The 19,144-nt window shown below is 41.0% G+C and overlaps 1 protein-coding gene across 2 annotated transcripts in view; it reads left to right on the forward strand.

The window, feature by feature from the left end:
- The window catches only part of mtmr11 (myotubularin related protein 11), a 65,642-nt gene extending 47,540 nt beyond the window's left edge, over window positions 1–18,102 (forward strand). The window contains exons 15-17 of one of the 2 annotated variants that reach the window (XM_062964733.1): window positions 1,687–1,938; window positions 4,426–4,719; window positions 11,504–18,102. In XM_062964733.1, coding sequence (XP_062820803.1) covers window positions 1,687–1,938; window positions 4,426–4,719; window positions 11,504–11,605 — 648 coding nt within the window. In that variant the 3' untranslated portion in view covers window positions 11,606–18,102. Of the gene's footprint in view, window positions 1–1,686; window positions 1,939–4,425; window positions 8,056–11,503 lie in introns of those variants that run through there. The other variant, XM_062964734.1, reaches the window with a different exon arrangement.
- The last annotated feature ends 1,042 nt before the right edge of the window (window positions 18,103–19,144 follow it).

Consider the following 19,144-nt stretch of genomic DNA (forward strand, 5'->3'; position numbering starts at 1 on the left):
TGGTTTAAAACAACAATTACTTACCTATATAGTTTTGAACATATAAATTGATGTTACATTCGTAATATACAAAGGATTATATTACAATAGAAGTGTATAACTTGAACACAACTTACCTTGTACTATATTATATACCAGTGATGGCCAACCTATGACATGCGTGTCAGCACTGACATGCCTAGCCATTTTTGCTGACACGCTGCCGCCTGCAGATTGATTGGATGACTATGTCTTTTGTGGCCAAATTTGGTGTGATTTGGTCCAGTGGTTTTGTTGTTTACTCCATGGGAATTATGCACATTACATTTATATATATATATTATATCATTCTATTATTATTCTATTATCATTGTAGTATATTGTCATATGATTACTATTATATTATTATTATATTATTCATTATTCATGACTACATTGGAACTAGAATAGAGAGAAATCAGCGTGGAAACTGCAAGAGGTACCATAGATTGTTGTACATGGAAATAATGGTAGTAAATAGTTTTTGATTTATTAAATACAGTTATATATTACAACTAGCTGTGCCCGGCCACGCGTTGCTGTGGCGAAGTCTGGTGGTATGGGAAATAAAGTATTGAGGAATTGGTGGTAGTTAAGGTCAAGGGTAAAGGTTTTTCCCTGATATTAAGCTCAGTCGTGTCTGACTCTGGTGGTTGGTGGTCATGTCCATTTCTAAGCCCAAGAAGCGGTGTTGTCCGTAGACTCCTCCAAGATCATGTGGCATGACTGTATGGAATGCTGTTACCTTCCCGCCGGAGCAGTACTTATTCATCTACTCTCATTTGCATATTTTTGAACTTTAAGGTTGGCAGAAGGTGGGGCTAATAGTGGGGTACTTAGTCTATATTTTATATGCAGTGTGGAAGAGGTCAAAGTGAGGTCTAACTCTGCCTGTCCCCTGGGCTGAGTGCATTGCTAGGAGATTAAGTGGGCGGAGGTTAGCCTTCTAACTGGCAGTAATTGGATAAAAACAATTATTCCTCTCCCTCTAATTAGGACTTTATTTTTCTTTTCTTTTTGTTGTATCAACCTAGAGGCATGGATGAGGGGTTGTGCTGTCAATTATCAAGGTTGTGGGGTGTTTAGTTTTGTTGTTTTGTCCGGTGCCGTGATTCCATCACTCTTTTATATATATTATACTAGCTGTGCCCGGCCACGCGTTGCTGTGGCTAGGACTTAATTTTTCTTTTCTTTTTGTTGTATGAACGTAGAGGCGTGGATGAGAGGCTGTGCTGTCAATTTTTGAGGTTGTGGGGCATTTAGTTTAGTTGTTTTGTCCGGTGCCGTGATTCCATTACCCTTTTATATATATAGATTATACATTTTTGTTATTTAAACTATACATATTGTGAAATTATGGTTTTTTTCTCAAAGTGACACACGACCCAAGTCATGCTAGGTTTTTTTGGTGAATTTTGACACACCAAGTGCAAAAGGTTGCCCATCATTGTTATATACCATACTTTTCCTTTTTGCTGTGTATTATAGACATCTGTGCGTATAGCTTTTGTTATTAAGCCCATTCGCCAGACAAATATCCCCAAATTAATGCCAATTTCAGGGGGGAAACCCTCCCCAAAATAATGCCAACTTGGGTGCGACATCCTTACAGGGTTGAAGAAGCAGAAACCAGACGCCCATTGGTTCCTTTCTCTCTCTTTGTTCCAGAACGGGTTCCGCAACCAGCTCTACACCCCGATCAACGGCTGGCGAGAGACCGTCTGCTTGGAGATCCTGCGGGACGGAGGCATCCCGGTCAAGGAAGCCGATCCCGCGGCCTGCTTGCCCACCGCCTGGGATTGGGGCCTGAGATTCAGCCAGCGCCAGCGGTCCCAGTTCAGGAGCCCCTGGTTCCGCAAAAGGAGCCCCGGCACCGGAGTGGCCCTCAACGGAAACTTCCTTCCCCCAAATGGCAGCAAGGTAGGCCTTTCTGGGGGACGAGAATAGCGCGAGTGCCTTTTGCTCCCTCGAGATCAGCTAGAGATTCACTCTTTTTTAATGGCTATCTCTTTTTTTAATGTTTTTATTAAGTGTTTCTATACATAGAAACTGCAGTCATGCCGGCCACATGACCTTGGAGGTGTCTATGGACAATACCGGCTCTTCGGCTTAGAAAAAAAATCACACTTCTTTACACACATATTTTCCCATTCCTCAAGTTTAATTGTCCTGTCGAGGTCTTTGGCCCATTGTATCATGCAGGATTTAATCAGTTCTGTTTCTGTGTCCCACTCTAATAATTGATTATATAATATTCACTCTTGGTATCCTTTAAGCATCAGGACTCACCCTCCACTCTATTGCGCCAAATTGCTATGTTTGTGTGTGTAAAGAAATCCTTGCAGAGTTGCTTGCAAGGGATCTCTGCAGAAAGGGAGCTGGGCTTTTTGCAGAGGCAAGCCACACCTCAAACAATGTATCGGTTTGCTGGCAGATGGCTGGGTTTGTCCGTTGGTAATCTGAGTTTGCAGGGAGAGCACAGAAATGGAGAAGCTCTCTAGCTACAGTCAAGTAGCAGTTTGAATATGCTATGCTGTAAATAGAATGCTGATGTTATTGATCTTATGCAACTACATGGACATTGTATGATTGCAGAACTGTTTTATATTTCAACTCAACAAGCAAGAGTAAAGTTCTTTTGTTCTTTCAATTCCTCTGCCTGGTGTGAGTCTTTTGCACATGGTGTTAACTGGATGCTGCTGGATTCTGCTATTCTTGCTAACACACTCTGCTCTGCACTCCCCATCTATCCATTAGACCTGTGACGCCTCAGGGCAGCGTGAGCACTGGGAACCAGACACGGAGGCCAATAAACAATCTAATACCTTTATTAAAGAAATAAAGGAGACAACCAAAAATAAGCAGAGTATATAGTCCAGCAATAGTCCTTTCAGAAAAGGTCAAATATAGTCCAGTAAAGTGAAAGTAGATGTCCAGTATTAGAGTTCAAAGTTTTAAATCCGATAACCGAAACACACTCAAACTTCTAGGCTGTTTGAGTGGGGATTACAGCAAGGTCTGTCAAAGAGTTCCAGGTTTTCAATCCGAGGCTAGGATACAAGGCAAGGCAAAGTTAGTCGTGGTAAAGCTGAATCGCTGTCCAGGCTTGGCAGGGAGACGAGATGCAACGCCTGGTCTACTCGAGGGTAGCGCGTTGCAGAACTAGAGTCGATGTGAATTCCTCAACTGACACGTTGAACACCGCAAAGGTCAGTCGGCGCCCAGAACTTTTATGGGACTACAATCTCCCCTCCAGCCAGGTGTCTGAACACTCTTTCTCAAGGGAAAGTGGACTAAAGTCAACAACTTGCCAGATGCAATCCTCCCGGGCAACTCTCAAGGGAACTGGCTTAATTAACGCTTGCTCTCTCCGCTAATCTAGCGCTTTTTCTCTGACTTTGCTTCTCTGAGCGAGATGTTTTCCAAAACAATCTTCGGTCAAAAGGAGCGCTCTCTGGAGAACCAGGCTCTGGCTCAAGGGCCTTTGTAATTAACTGTGGGCTAAAACTGTCAACAGGGGACATCTGGAAGGGAGCAGAATCTTGCGGAGTCGGCACAAACCCCATATCTTCTTCGGTCTGATCCATAATGGCGACGGGGTCATGACTCGAGGGTCTCTGAGACACTACAATTTCTCATTGGTTTAACACTCATTTAAACAAAATTGCTCACAAATGGAAGGCAGTAGGATCATTATCCACAATTGAAGTGCTACAGCAGAGCCACAAACTCCTTAGTGTTTTTCTTTGTTTAAATGAGTGTTAAACCAATGAGAAATTGTTTAATGTTACTGGGTGCTGGCAACAGCAAATCTATTATGTTGTCTTTTTTAAATATAGTTTACAAAAGCTGCAGAAAAGTCTACTACAAACGCATAAAAGAACCTTCAGAAGCTACCTGAAGAAGGGATTTTGATCCAGAAACAAGGGTTACAAAATACCCGGGAATCCTTGTTGTTTACATTCCTTTTGTGCATCTCCAAAACATTAACTTGCATGGGACTATGATATATTTATCTAAAGTGTGAACCACAATATACAGTTGTTTATTCCTTTGACCATGCATTTCTAAGACGTTTATCTACGTGGGACAATACTGGAATTTAAAGTGTTGTACTCAGTTATTGAACATATTTATCTGTTACTGAAAAAACATACAGACATGAATATAATGTTTGATGTAATGCTGTAAACAGTTTGTATTTGTGTATTACTCATGCGCCTGTAAGGATTATAATTTGTCTGTTACCATTGTTTTATTCTGTATATTAGTTAGTAATAGGACAACTGTATCTTTACACATATTATAGATTTCTGTGTACTTTAGTGAAGGATCCTTAGACCAAACAGTTGTTGTCATCCTCCTCCTCCTCCTTTCTGATTCCCTTTCTTCCCTCTTTCCTTCCAGATGGAGACTGCTCCTCCGGGGAAGGGCTGTTCCCTGTACCTCTTCTCCAAGGGATCCCTCACTTTGCAGTCGCAGCTTTTCCCCTGGAAGAACGGATCCCTGGCCAAGAGGGGATCCCGCCGGAACTTGATCTCCGAGGGCTCCGGAGAGGCGGAGAAGGCGACCAGGGGGAATAAGCTCTTCCACGGCCGCCTGCCGGACCCCGAGGACGGGCTGCTCCTCCTCCCGTCCTATTTGGGGCCTTCGGTCCGCTTCTGGAAACGCTGCTACCTTCGGGGGAACCCGGACGTTCAGGTACAAGAAAAAGGAAGGAAGGAAGGAAAGAAAGAGGAAAGCGTTCAAAAGAAAGAGAGGAAGGAAAGAAAGAGCCACAAAGAAAATACAAACCCGGGCAAAGCTGGTTGTATACATCTATCTATCTATGAATATATGTATATATCTAATATATATAAAAAGGTAATAAAATTTCGGCCTAGGACAAAACAACAAAACTACACATCCCAGAAACACTAAACTTGGCAGCACAACCCCTCATCCATGCCTCTACATTCATACAACAAAAAGAAAAGAAAAATAAAGTCCTAATTAGAGGGAGAACAATAATTGTTTTTATCCAATTGCTGACAGTTAGAAGGCTAAGCTCTGCCCACTTGGTCTCCTAGCAACCCACTCAGCCCAGGGCACAGGCAGAGTTAGGCCTCACTTATGCCTCTTCCACACTGCCTATGAAATACAGATTATCAGATTTGAACTGGATTACAGTATATGGCAGTGTAGACTCAAGGCCCTTCCACACAGCTATATAACCCATTTATAATCTTATATTATCTGTTTTGAACTGGATTATCTTGACTCCACACTTCTATATAATCCACTTCAGTGTGCAGTCAGACACAATTGGACTTAATGTCAGGAGAAAACCTTTACCCTTTACCGTAACTACCACCAATTCCTTAATACTTTATTTCCCATACCACCATACTTCGCCACAGCAACGTGTGGCTGGGCACAGCTAGTCTATATATATAAAAGAGTGATGGCATCAGGGCAGTGGACAAAGCTACAGGCCCCCCAACCTCGAAATTTGACAACACAACCCATCATTCACAGCTCTAGGTTAATACAACAAAAAGAAAAGAAAAATAAAGTCCTAATTACAGGGAGAGGAATAATAGTTTTTATCCAATTGCTGCCAGTTAGAAGGCTAAGCTCCGCCCACTTGGTCTCCTAGCAACCCACTCAGCCCAGGGCACAGGCAGAGTTAGGCCTCACTTAGGCCTCTTCCACAGATTATCTAATTTGCGCTGGATTATATGGCAGTGTAGACTCAAGGCCCTTCCATACAGCTATATAACCCATTTATAATCTTATATTATCTGTTTTGAACTGGATTATCTTGACTCCACACTTCTATATAATCCACTTCAGTGTGCAGTCAGACACAACTGGACTTAATGTCAGGAGAAAACCTTTACCCTTTACCGTAACTACCACCAATTCCTTAATACTTTATTTCCCATACCACCATACTTCGCCACAGCAACGTGTGGCTGGGCACAGCTAGTATATATATAAAAGAGTAATGAAATTTCGGCCTAGGACAAAACAACAAAACTACACATCCCAGAAACACTCAACTTGGCAGCACAACCCCTCATCCATGTCTCTGCGTTCATACAACAAAAAGAAAAGAAAAATAAAGTCCTAATTAGAGGGAGAAGAATAATTGTTTTTATCTAATTGCTGCCAGTTAGAAGGCTAAGTTCCGCCCACTTGGTCTCCTAGCAATCCATTCAGCCCAGGGGCCAGGCAGAGTTAGGCCTCACTTAGGCCTCTTCCACACTGCCTATAAAATACAGATTATCTGATTTGAACTGGATTATATGGCAATGTAGTGTCAAGGCCCTTCCACACAGCTATATAAGCCATTTATAATGGACTTAATGTCAGGAGAAAACCTTTACCCTTTACCTTAACTACCACCAATTCCTCAATACTTTATTTCCCATACCACCATACTTCGCCACAGCAACGCGTGGCCGGGCACAGCTAGTATATATATAGATATAGATATATATAGATATACACACACACCGTATATACTTGAGTATAAGCCGAGGCACCTAATTTTATCACAAAAAAACTGGGATAACTTATTGACTCGAGTATAAGCCGAGGATGGGAAATGCAGCAGCTACAGGTAAATTTCAAAATAGAAATAGATACCAATAACATTTCATTAATCAAGGCATCAGTAGGTTAAATGTTTTTGAATATTTACCGTATTTCAAAGAAAAGCAATAAACTAGCTCTATAAGTGGAAAAGTAGGGCCAACAAAAACAATATGGTATCAACAATAACCTAATAATGATAACAACAACAAGAACAATAATAATAATAATAAACTTCATTTGGATCCCATGGGAAAGGGTTAAGGGAGAGGTAGTGGGTGGAGTCATGCAAATTTTGCCATCAATGGGGAGAGTAAGGAACACTGGGATGTCTGTGGTGGAGGAAAAACAAAATCTAGGATGAAATTGTCCCCTTTACTATGAGTTGTGGGCAGGATGGTGTTTGTGGAGGATGTTGTCAGGGCTCTTGCACAAGTTCACGGTGCTCACCATAACCTGCAATATCATTGGTTTCTCCTGAGTAGTGGGAACTATAGCTATTTGTGGAATTGGGAGCTTGTCTGTGGAAGTGGACACCCCAGCCACACACACACATACGGTATATACTCGAAGATAAGTGAGTTTTTCAGCCCTTATTTATGAGCTGAAAAAGCCTCCCCAGCTTATAATCGGGTCAAGGTCAAGGCCGGCACTGGAGTCTGCAGGTTGTTGCTTGCAATATGTGATCTATTTTTCTCTTCTCCTCCCTTACTAGTGTGTTTTCTTTTGCAAAGCCTCCCTCGCTCTTAATCAAGGGAATGTTTTGAAAAGAGAAAGACACCCTTGCAAGTCAGGAAGAAGAAAAATATATATTCATTAATCTTATGAAAGCATTTTCCCCTGAAATATTTGTTAACCTCTCCTACAGATATATATATAGGCATTAACCCCTTGCAAGCTTTTGCCATCTCTTTGTACCTTTATATGTGTATTAATTAATTTTATATATGAATTTCCCCTCATATGTTTGCAGGTCTTTGCAAATCCTTTATACATATAGATCCATGTACCTGTGTATCTGTAGCCATACATATACATTATTTTTATATATGAATTTACCCTCCTATGTTTGCAAGTCTCTGCAAATATCTATATAAAGAGAGATTTGTGGATAGATATGAATATATTCTTACCTACCTGTCATGCAGCCAGATCCCAGGGCTGAATTTCCAAGCCCTGAATCTGACTTCATAACATAAACATGCGAGCACCTGGCGGGAGAAGATAAAATGGGCCTGGGAACTCAGGGGTGAAAGTATAAACAATTATAATTGCTGTAGTGTGGGGGGGATAGAAACCTTGGTGGAAATGTGATCCAGAAGGTGGGGTTTGATGATGATATTTGCGTGTGATATTACGTTGCATCAGAAGTGATAAAATTAGATGTATGTAAACATTAGGTCATTCTCGACTTTTCCAAAGTCATGTATTCTTCAATAAAGATTGTGTTTGAGAGCAGCTGTCTTTGATCTGCGTTCAGACTGGTCCTTTGAAGTAAGCCTGACACCTACCTATATATAGGGCTTGGAAATATTACAGGGGGGAAATGAACACACAAATACAGATAGACATGTCTAGATAGATAGATAGATAGATAGATAGATAGATAGATAGATAGATAGATAGATAGATATGGCTTGCAAAGGAGAAATGCACACACACACACACAGAGGGGATTTGCAAACGTTTCAGGGGGAAATGCATATGTGAAATTAGTATCTACAGTAGAGTCTCACTTATCCAACATAAACGGGCCAGCAGAACGTTGGATAAGCGAATATGTTGGATAATAAGGAGAGATGAAGGAGAAGCCTATTAAACATCAAATTAGATTATGATTTTACAAATTAAGCACCAAAACATTGTGTTATACAACAAATTTGACAGAAAAAGTAGTTCAATATGCAGTAATGCTACGTAGTAATTACTGAATTTATGAATTTATCACTCAAAAATCACGATATATTGAAAACATTGACTACAAAAATGCGTTGGATAATCCAGAATGTTGGATAAGCGAATGTTGGATAAGTGAGACTCTACTGTATAATTATAGATCTATATCTAGCTCTGCATTGTTTATATAAGCATTGAATGTTTGTCTGTTACTATGTTGGAAGCCGGCTTGAGTCCCCATGGGGTGGGATCCAAATGAAATAATAATAATAATAATAATAATAATAATAATAATAATAATAATAATTATTATTATTATTATTATTATTATTATTATTATGACACAGCAAACAAGATAGATATGCTGGATTTCATATCACAAAATCACAAGTCGAACACTTCCCAAGTGTCTAGGATTGTGCGATGTATTTTCGGATGATGAGCGCAGATCCCAGTCGGGTGGCCTTTTGCAGTTGGCAGATCGTGATTTTGTCAATGTCTATTGTTTCCAAATGCCGGCTGAGATCTTTTGGCACGGCACCCAATGTGCCCATCACCACCGGGACCACCTGCACTGGTTTCTGCCAGAGTCTTTGCAGTTCAATCTTGAGGTCCTGATAGCGGCTGAGTTTTTCCTGTTGTTTTTCGTCAATGCGACTGTCACCTGGGATGGCGACATCAATGATCCAAACCTTGTTCTTTTCCACAACTGTGATGTCTGGTGTGTTGTGTTCCAGAACTTTGTCAGTCTGGATTCGGAAGTCCCACATTATCTTTGCGTGTTCATTTTCCACAACCTTTGCAGCTTTGTGATCCCACCAGTTCTTTGCTGCTGGGAGGTGGTACTTGAGGCATAACTTCCAGTGAATCATTTGGGCCACATAGTTGTGCCTCTGTTTGTAGTCTGTCTGTGCGATTTTCTTACAGCAGCTGAGGCGATGATCAATGCTTTCGTCAGTTTCCTTGCAGAGTCTGCATTTTGGGTCATCAGCTGATTTTTCGATCTTGGCCTGAATGGCCTTTGTCCTGATGTCTTGCTCCTGGGCTGCAAGGATCAAGCCTTCTGTCTCCTTCTTCAGGGTCCCATTCGTGAGCCAGAGCCAGGTCTTCTCCTTATCAGCTTTTCCTTCAATTTTGTCAAGGAACTTTCCATGCAATGTTTTGTTGTACCATAATAATAATAATAATAATAATAATAATAATAATAATAATAATAATAATAAACACCTGGGCCATACCTGTCATAAGATATACTGCTGGCATTATAAATTGGACACAGGTGGAACTGGACAATTTGGACAGAAAAACAAGAAAACTCATGACCATTCATCATTCACTGCACCCTCGCAGTGATGTTGACCGGCTATATCTGCCTAGAAGATCAGGGGGCAGAGGACTCTTACAAGTAAAGCAAGCAGTCAAAGAAGAAGAACATGCCCTGGCAGAATATGTCAAGCAAAGTGAAGAACCTGCTTTGATTGAAGTCAAAAATCAGAAACTCCTCAAAACACAGACAAAAAACCAGTACAAGAAAACCGCACTACAAACTAGAGCTGACAGCTGGCACAACAAAACACTGCATGGAAAGTTCCTTGACAAAATTGAAGGAAAAGCTGATAAGGAGAAGACCTGGCTCTGGCTCACGAATGGGACCCTGAAGAAGGAGACAGAAGGCCTGATCCTTGCAGCCCAGGAGCAAGACATCAGAACAAATGCAATTAAGGCCAAGATTGAAAAATCAGCTGATGACCCAAAATGCAGACTGTGCAAGGAAACCGACGAAACCATTGATCATATCCTCAGCTGCTGTAAGAAAATCGCACAGACAGACTACAAACAGAGGCACAACTATGTGGCCCAAATGATTCATTGGAACTTATGCCTCAAGTACCACCTCCCAGCAGCAAAGAACTGGTGGGATCACAAACCTGCAAAAGTATTGGAAAATGAGCACGCAAAGATACTGTGGGACTTCCGAATCCAGACTGACAAAGTTCTGGAACACAACACACCGGACATCACAGTTGTGGAAAAGAACAAGGTTTGGATCATTGATGTTGCCATCCCAGGTGACAGTCGCATAGATGAAAAACAACAGGAAAAACTCAGCCGCTATCAGGACCTCAAGATTGAACTTCAAAGACTCTGGCAGAAACCAGTACAGGTGGTCCCGGTGGTGATGGGCACACTGGGTGCTGTGCCAAAAGATCTCAGCCGGCATTTGGAAACAATAGACATTGACAAAATCACCATTTGCCAACTGCAAAAGGCCACCCTACTGGGATCTGCACACATCATCAGAAAATACATCACACAGTCCTAGACACTTGGGAAGTGTTCGACTTGTGGTTTTGCGAAACGAAATCCAGCATATCTATCTTGTTTGCTGTGCCATACAACGTCGTTGTGTTGATAATAATAATAATAATAGTTGTTGTTGTTGTTGTTGTTGTTGTTGTTATTATTATTATTATGGCCTTTTGCAGCTGGCCAGCTGCAAAAGGCCACCCTGCTGGGATCTTTGCTCATCATCCGAAAATACATCACACAGTCCTAGACACTTGGGAAGTGTTCGACTTGTGATTTTGTGATACGAAATCCAGCATGTTTAACCTTGTTTGCTGTGCCATAATAAAATAATAATAATAATAATAATAATAATAATCAAGTTATTGTTTATACCATATTGTTTTTGTTGCTAGTTTATTGTTTTTCTTTGAAATACAGTAAATATTCAAAAACATTTAACCTACTGATGCCTCGATTAATGAAATTTTATTGGTATCTATTTTTATTTTGTTGCATTTCCCACCCTTGGCTTATACCCGAGTCAATAAGATATCCCAGTTTTTTGTGGTAAAATTAGGTGCCTCGGCTTATATTCGGGTCGGCTTATACTCGAGTATATACGGTACATATTTTCACTTTTATTATGTGTATGTATAGGGATGCTTCTGCTTTCTGCATTGCGTCTGTTTTGATTCCAAACGTCGCCTTTCTTTCTTCCCAGGCGGGGCTCTTTGCTTCATCGGTTGCCGAACTCATGGAAGAGCTCAACCTTCTCGAAGAGCAGCTCTTGGCAGGCAAGAAAGGGCTTTTGCACGGCCTTTGAAGGAGAGAAAGTGATCCTTGCAACAACAACAAAGCTAGAGGCTATGGAGTTCGTTTTGCTATCCTAAGAAGGGAGAAAAATGCTTGCAACTCTGCATTCGCAATAAGCTGGGCTTTTCCCATCGAACCCACCACTCTTCATGTCACTTTTCGATTATGCTATAGCTACATTCTACTCCTTGTTGTTGTTTTTCCCAAGCTCTGTTTGGGTCTCTTTGTCAGGAAAGACCACGTTACAGATGGATTGAGCCTGCGTCCATTGATCACACGCTGTGAGCAAACGGCATGATGCAGCAGCTAAAAAGGCCAATATGATTCTAACAACATCAAAAAGAGTGTGATTGAAGCTCAGTTTGCACCAATGTTTGGGTCCATGGGAGTATAATACCGCTTTCCGACCCTAAAAAGGCCGTTGCCTAAACAGGAACAGCATCAGAAGTGCCTTTGACTTCCTTACTGTTCAGAGAGGGAAAATCTCTGTTTTGGGTCTAAAAGCATGGCGAGAATGCCCTCCAGCATTTGGGGACAAAAACCACGTTTTAAAATGGGATACAGCCCTCCCTTTGTCTGATGCAAGTACTGACTAATCATATATGAAAACAGAAACTGGATGAAGCTTTGTGGGATCTTTCGTCCAAATGATGCATTCCATAATAATAATAATTAATAATAATAATAAGACTTTATTTATATACCGCCCTATCTCCTCAAGGGACTCAGGGCGGTTTCTAACGTCACAAGGAAACCATACAACAACTTAAAACCATACCACAAAACATTTATATCTATATATAAAAAAATGTAATGTGCAGAATTAGGACTGAGTTAACAACAAAACCACTGGGCCGAATCACAGCAAATTTGGCCACAAAACCAATCACTTTCCAAGGAGTGACCATCCAAGAAAAAAAGAAGAAGAAAGAAAACACCATGCCCGTATGTAGAAAGCGGCCAGGCTTTTAAGCTGCAAGACTATTCAGTGCAATTCAAGCTGGCCAGACAAGGATTCCTCTAGGTATAACACAGCCAGGCACTGAAGCTGCAAGGCTATTCGGTGCAATTCAACCAGACCAACAAAGAATTAACTTTGGTAGAGGGCGGCCAGGCTTTGAAGCAGCGAGGCTATTCATTGCAATTCTAGCAGCCCAAGAAACCATTCCCTTAGAACGCAAGTACCCAGGCTTCCTAGCAGCAAGCCTATTCCATTGCATTCCAGCTCACCAAACAAGGATTCCCATAAGAAGAAAACAGCCAGGCTTTGAGGCTGCAAGGCTATTCACTGCTATTCCACCCGGCCAACAAAGGATTCCCATACGTCACAGCAACGTGTGGCAGGGCATAGCTAGTACTGTATATAGAAATGTAATGTAATTAGGATCGAGTTATCAACAAAACCACTGGGCCAAATCACACCAAATTCGGCCACAATTCTCATCACTTTGCAAGGAGTGACCTTGCAGCTTCAAAGCCTGGCTGCTTCATACCTAGGGGACTCCATTGTTGGCCAACTTGAATACCATTGAATAGCCTTGCGGCTTCAAAGCCTGGCTGCTTCATACCTAGGGGACTTCATTGTTGGCCAACTTGAATACCATTGAATAGCCTTGCGGCTTCAAAGCCTGGCTGCTTCATACCTAGGGGACTTCATTGTTGGCCAACTTGAATACCATTGAATAGCCTTGCGGCATCAAAGCCTGGCTGCTTCATACCTAGGGGACTCTATTGTTGGCCAACTTGAATACCATTGAATAGCCTTGCAGCTTCAAAGCCTGGCTGCTTCATACCTAGGGGACTCCATTGTTGGCCAACTTGAATACCATCGAATAGCCTTGCAGCTTCAAAGCCTGGCTGCTTCATACCTAGTGGATTCCAGTTACCCAACTTGAATACCATTGAATAGCCTTGCAGCTTCAAAGCCTGGCTGATTCATACCTAGGGGACACCATTGTTGACCAACTTGAATACCATTGAATAGCCTTGCGGCTTCAAAGCCTGGCTGCTTCATACCTAGGGGACTCTATTGTTGGCCAACTTGAATACCATTGAATAGCCTTGCAGCTTCAAAGCCTGGCTGCTTCATACCTAGGGGACTCCATTGTTGGCCAACTTGAATACCATCGAATAGCCTTGCAGCTTCAAAGCCTGGCTGCTTCATACCTAGGGGACTCCATTGTTGGCCAACTTGAATACCATCGAATAGCCTTGCAGCTTCAAAGCCTGGCTGCTTCATACCTAGTGGATTCCAGTTACCCAACTTGAATACCATTGAATAGCCTTGCAGCTTCAAAGCCTGGCTGATTCATACCTAGGGGACACCATTGTTGACCAACTTGAATACCATTGAATAGCCTTGCGGCTTCAAAGCCTGGCTGCTTCATACCTAGGGGACTTCATTGTTGGCCAACTTGAATACCATTGAATAGCCTTGCGGCTTCAAAGCCTGGCTGCTTCATACCTAGGGGACTCTATTGTTGGCCAACTTGAATACCATTGAATAGCCTTGCAGCTTCAAAGCCTGGCTGCTTCATACCTAGGGGACTCCATTGTTGGCCAACTTGAATACCATCGAATAGCCTTGCAGCTTCAAAGCCTGGCTGCTCCATACCTAGGGGACTCCATTGTTGGCCAACTTGAATACCATCGAATAGCCTTGCAGCTTCAAAGCCTGGCTGCTTCATACCTAGTGGATTCCAGTTACCCAACTTGAATACCATTGAATAGCCTTGCAGCTTCAAAGCCTGGCTGCTTCATACCTAGGGGAATCCTCTCTAGGCCACCTAGGCATAAGTATACAAAACATACATATCAATCAATAAAGAGCATAAGTACACAAAACATACATAACAGTCAATTAACCACAGACTTAAAACTAGTAACAAGATATTCCATCATCCCTTAGCTTGACTTGTTTTTGGTGGGGATCGGGGAGAGTTTGCATGTGTCATTTGGGGTTTTGCAAATACATAATATGCTGTGTATATATTTATATTTGTGTGTTTTGGCAAAAATCCTGTTCTTCCAACCATCCTCTTAAAAGAGCACTTAATCTATAGTTATAAACTATATTTATAGTTTTCTTGGTCCCAAACGTTGCCCTCGCTGTTAAAAAAACTTTATGGGACCTTTGCATTTTCCTTTGCCTTACATAGCCTTACATCTATAAATACATATTGTCTGGGGGTATTAAATGCTGCTTACTTACTGAGTAGATTAGATAGATAGATGATAGGACCAAGGCTGCTTCCTCAGGCATAGAATCGGTACATTAAAAATTGATGCTGGAACCTAGGAATTTAATATATCTCTGTATATCGTGTTTGCAAGTTTCGCCCCGGCTTTCCTTCTTGCTTTTGAGTGCCTAACTGTGTATATATTTCTAATCCAGGGGAAATATAGTTTCTCTGGTGCTCTGTAGTCTTTCCATGACGAAGTTTTGATGCTGCTGTTAGGTTTTGTTTTTTTAAAATTTGGAACGTTGTTTATAAGCTTTAGTCCAAGAGCCTTAAGCAAAGGAGGCACAAGTAGTTGAAAGCTATAATAATAATAATAATAATAATAATAATAATAATAATAATAATAATAATAATTCCAAAGCAGAATGGAGTGGGACTATGACTTCCCTTGATCTCGGCTCTATCCGTCTCTTGATGCAGCCTGGGATTGTATTATTATTATTATTATTATTAATAATAATAATAATAATAATAATAATAATAATAATAATAATAATTCCAAAGCAGAATAGAGTGGGACTATGACTTCCCTTGATCTCGGCTCTATCTGTCTCTTGATGCAGCCTGGGATTGTATTATTATTATTATTATTATTAATAATAATAATAATAATTCCAAAGCAGAATAGAGTGGGACTATGACTTCCCTTGATCTCGGCTCTATCCGTCTCTTGATGCAGCCTGGGATTGTATTATTATTATTATTATTAATAATAATAATAATAATAATAATTCCAAAGCAGAATAGAGTGGGACTATGACTTCCCTTGATCTCGGCTCTATCCATCTCTTGATGCAGCCTGGGATTGCAATAATAATAATAATAATAATAATAATAATAATAATAATAATAATAATAATAATAATATAATGATGATGATGATGCAACCTTTATTTTGTATGTTATTTCATAAGCTTTTGTTCAGGACCTTCAAGCAAAGGAGGCAAAGTGGTTTAAAGCAATAATTATTAATAATAATAATATAATGATGATGATGCAACATTTATTTTGTATGTTATTTCATAAGCTTTTGTTCAGGACCTTTAAGCAAAGGAGGCACAAGTGGTTCAAAGCTAATAATAATAATACAGCAACAATAACACAAGAATAAATATGGCATAAATTTGCTTGTAGGAGCCTCTAGTTTAAAGCAATAATAATAATAATAATAATAATGCAACATTTTGGTATGTTTTTTTATGAGCTTAAATTTAGGAGCCTTAAGAAAAGTTAGCAAAAGTATGTTTAAAGCTTGGGTTGCTGTGAGTCTTTTGGGAAGTCTGGCCATGTTCCAGAAGCACTCTCTCCTGACGTTTTGCCCACATCTATGGCAGACATCCTCAGGGGTTGTGAGGTCTGTAGGCAAGTGGGGTTTGTATGTAGACCTAGGGTGGGAGACAAAACTCTCGTCTGTTGGAGGCACGTGCAAATGTTGCAATTGGCCACCTTGATTAGTATTGAATAGCCTTGCAACTTCAAAGATTGTCTGCGTCCTGCCTGGGGGAATCCTTTGTTGGGAGATGTTAGCTGGTCCTGATTGTTGTTTGAGAACACAGAAATGCCAGCTAACCCTTCCCGTTAAAGGATTCCCCCCCCCAGGCAGGAAGCAGCCAGGCTTTGAAGCTGCAAGGCTATTCAATACTAATCAAGGCTGGCCAGTTGCAACATTCACGCTTTCCTCAAACAGACAATAGTGTTTTTTTTCTCTCCCACCTGTACATCATTCCACATATATATATAAAATCCCACTTGCCTAATTTCAAACAGATCTCACAAGCTTTGAGGATGCCTGCCATAGATGTGGGCGAAACGTCAGGAGAGAATGCTTCTGGAACATGACCAGAGAACCTGGAAAACTCACAGCAATCCAGAGATTCTGGACATGAAAGCTTTCAACAAACACAGTTTAAAGCTTATTATTATTATTATTATTATTATTATTATTATTATTATTATTACTACTATGATCTTATTATGACACAGCAAACTAGATATGCTGGATTTCATATCACAAAATCCCAAGTCGAACACTTCCCAAGTGTCTAGGACTGTGTGATGTATTTATTATTATTATTATTATTATTATTATTATTATTATTATTATTATTATTATTATTATTATTGTATGACACAGCAAACAAGATAGACATGCTGGATTTCATATCACAAAATCACAAGTCGAACACTTCCCAAGTGTCTAGGACTGTGTGATGTATTATTGTTATTATTATTATTATTATTATTATTATTATTATTATTATTATTATTATTACTGCTGCCACGAGTGGTTTAAAGCAATAATAATAATAATATGATGATGATGGTGATGATGATGCAACATTTCATAAGCTTTCGTTCAGGCGCCTTAAGAGAAGGAGGCACAAGCAGTTTAAAGCTAATAATAATAATACAGCAACAATAATATAAGAATAAAATAAATTTGGCATAAATTTGCTTGTAGGAGCCCCGAGGTGGTGTAGCGAGTTAAATCTCTGAGCTGCTGAACTTCCTGACCAAAAGGTCAGCGGTTCGAATCCCGGGAGCAGCGTGAGCTCCTGCTGTTAGCCCTATCTTCTTCCAACCTAGCAGTTCGAAAACATGCAAATGTGAGTAGAGCAATAGGTACTGCTCCGGCCGGAAGGTGACAGCACTCCTTGCAGTCATGCCAGTGGCCACATGACCTTGGAGGTGTCTATGGACAACGCCGGCTCTTTGGCTTAGAAATGGAGATGAGCACCAACCGGGGAAAACCTTTACCTTTACCTTACATTGGCTTGTGGTTATGAAAATTGGATAAACACTGCTCTCAGGTGCAATTGTAAATAGGATGGAAATGGAATGGAAATAATCAGCATAAGCATAATGTTCTTAGTCAGACAGATGGCTGGCTTTCATTTTTAGTTGCATATCTTCGGCTTGTCCTCAGCTTTGACAAATACCGTATTGACAAATACATTGGTTTTGGAAATGTTTTTTTATGGGACAGATTGCTGGTTTTTATTTGTGTATATATTGGCTTGTTCTCAACGTTTGCCTTTGCACAACACTTGGGACGGGAACTCCGTGCTGATTTTTACATTCGTGCAGCATGAAGCACACGGGTAAAAACCCAAGTACTTTCCCTGCAACTTGTAATATAATTTTATATAGTAATAGCGCTATTTCAGCCTCTATTAAAGATTTCAGAATTTTTAAAGCTCCAATGACTCTCTTTGTGTCTTGTCTTCGAGAGGCTGTGTCTTTAAAATAAATCATTTTGGAAACATTTTTGGCTCCTTCTGCAGCCCTCCTGCCATTGATTCTACTTATTTAACATTTCTGTGTTTAATTCTATTTTAATGTTTATATGCAAGTACAGTAGAGTCTCACTTATCCAACACTCGCTTATCCAACGTTCTGGATTATCCAACGCATTTTTGTAGTCAGTGTTTTCAATATATCGTGATATTTTGGTGCTAAATTCGTAAAATACAGTAATTACTACATAGCATTACTGCATTACTTTTTCTGTCAAATTTGTTGTCTAACATGATGTTTTGGTGCTTCATTTGTAAAATCATAACCTAATTTGATGTTTAATAGGCTTTTCTTTAATTCCTCCTTATTATCCAACATATTTGCTTATCCAACATTCTGCCAGCCTGTTTATGTTGGATAAGTGAGACTCTAAGTCGCCCAGTCTTTTGTGTGTCCAGGAGGGAGTTTCTCATCTGGTCTCAGCCATAGATTGAGGTTCCGGGTTTTAGCCTGCCACTTTTGGACTCTCTCTTGCTGAGGTGTTCCTGTGAGTATCTCTCTGTAGGTCTTAGGAAGCCGTTTCTTGATTGAAGGCAGTGGTTCCCAAACTTATTTATTTCCAGAAAAAAATATGACTCAGCGCCCCTGGAAAGTGGGCGTGGCTTAGAGGGATGGGCGTGGCTCCTGCTCAAGAGGGCGGGGCTGAGCCTCTCCCCTAGTCCAAGATGACGGGCTGGGAGGGGGAGGTGGGCGGGGCCACAAATGGGCGGCCAGGACTGGGATGGGCGGAGTTACGAGCTCTGAGGCAGGGCTGAGCTTCTATCCCTGTCCTGCGGTGCCTGCCAGGACACAGGAGGCGGGGCTAGAGGAGGGGGCGGGGCCTCTTCCCAAGTGCCTGACGGGGCTGAACCTCTATACCCCGCCCCCGAGTTCTAACAAGCACCTCAGGGGAGGTATACAGAGGCTCTTGGGAAGAGGCCCCGCCCCTAGCCCCCCCCCTTTAGTCCTAAAAGGCCTCTCAGGAGAGGTATAGAGGCTCAGCCCTGTCTCACACTCTTGGGAAGAGGCCC

This window comes from Anolis carolinensis, unplaced genomic scaffold (assembly GCF_035594765.1).
Source record: "Anolis carolinensis isolate JA03-04 unplaced genomic scaffold, rAnoCar3.1.pri scaffold_14, whole genome shotgun sequence".
NCBI classification, from domain to species: Eukaryota; Metazoa; Chordata; class Lepidosauria; order Squamata; family Dactyloidae; genus Anolis; species Anolis carolinensis.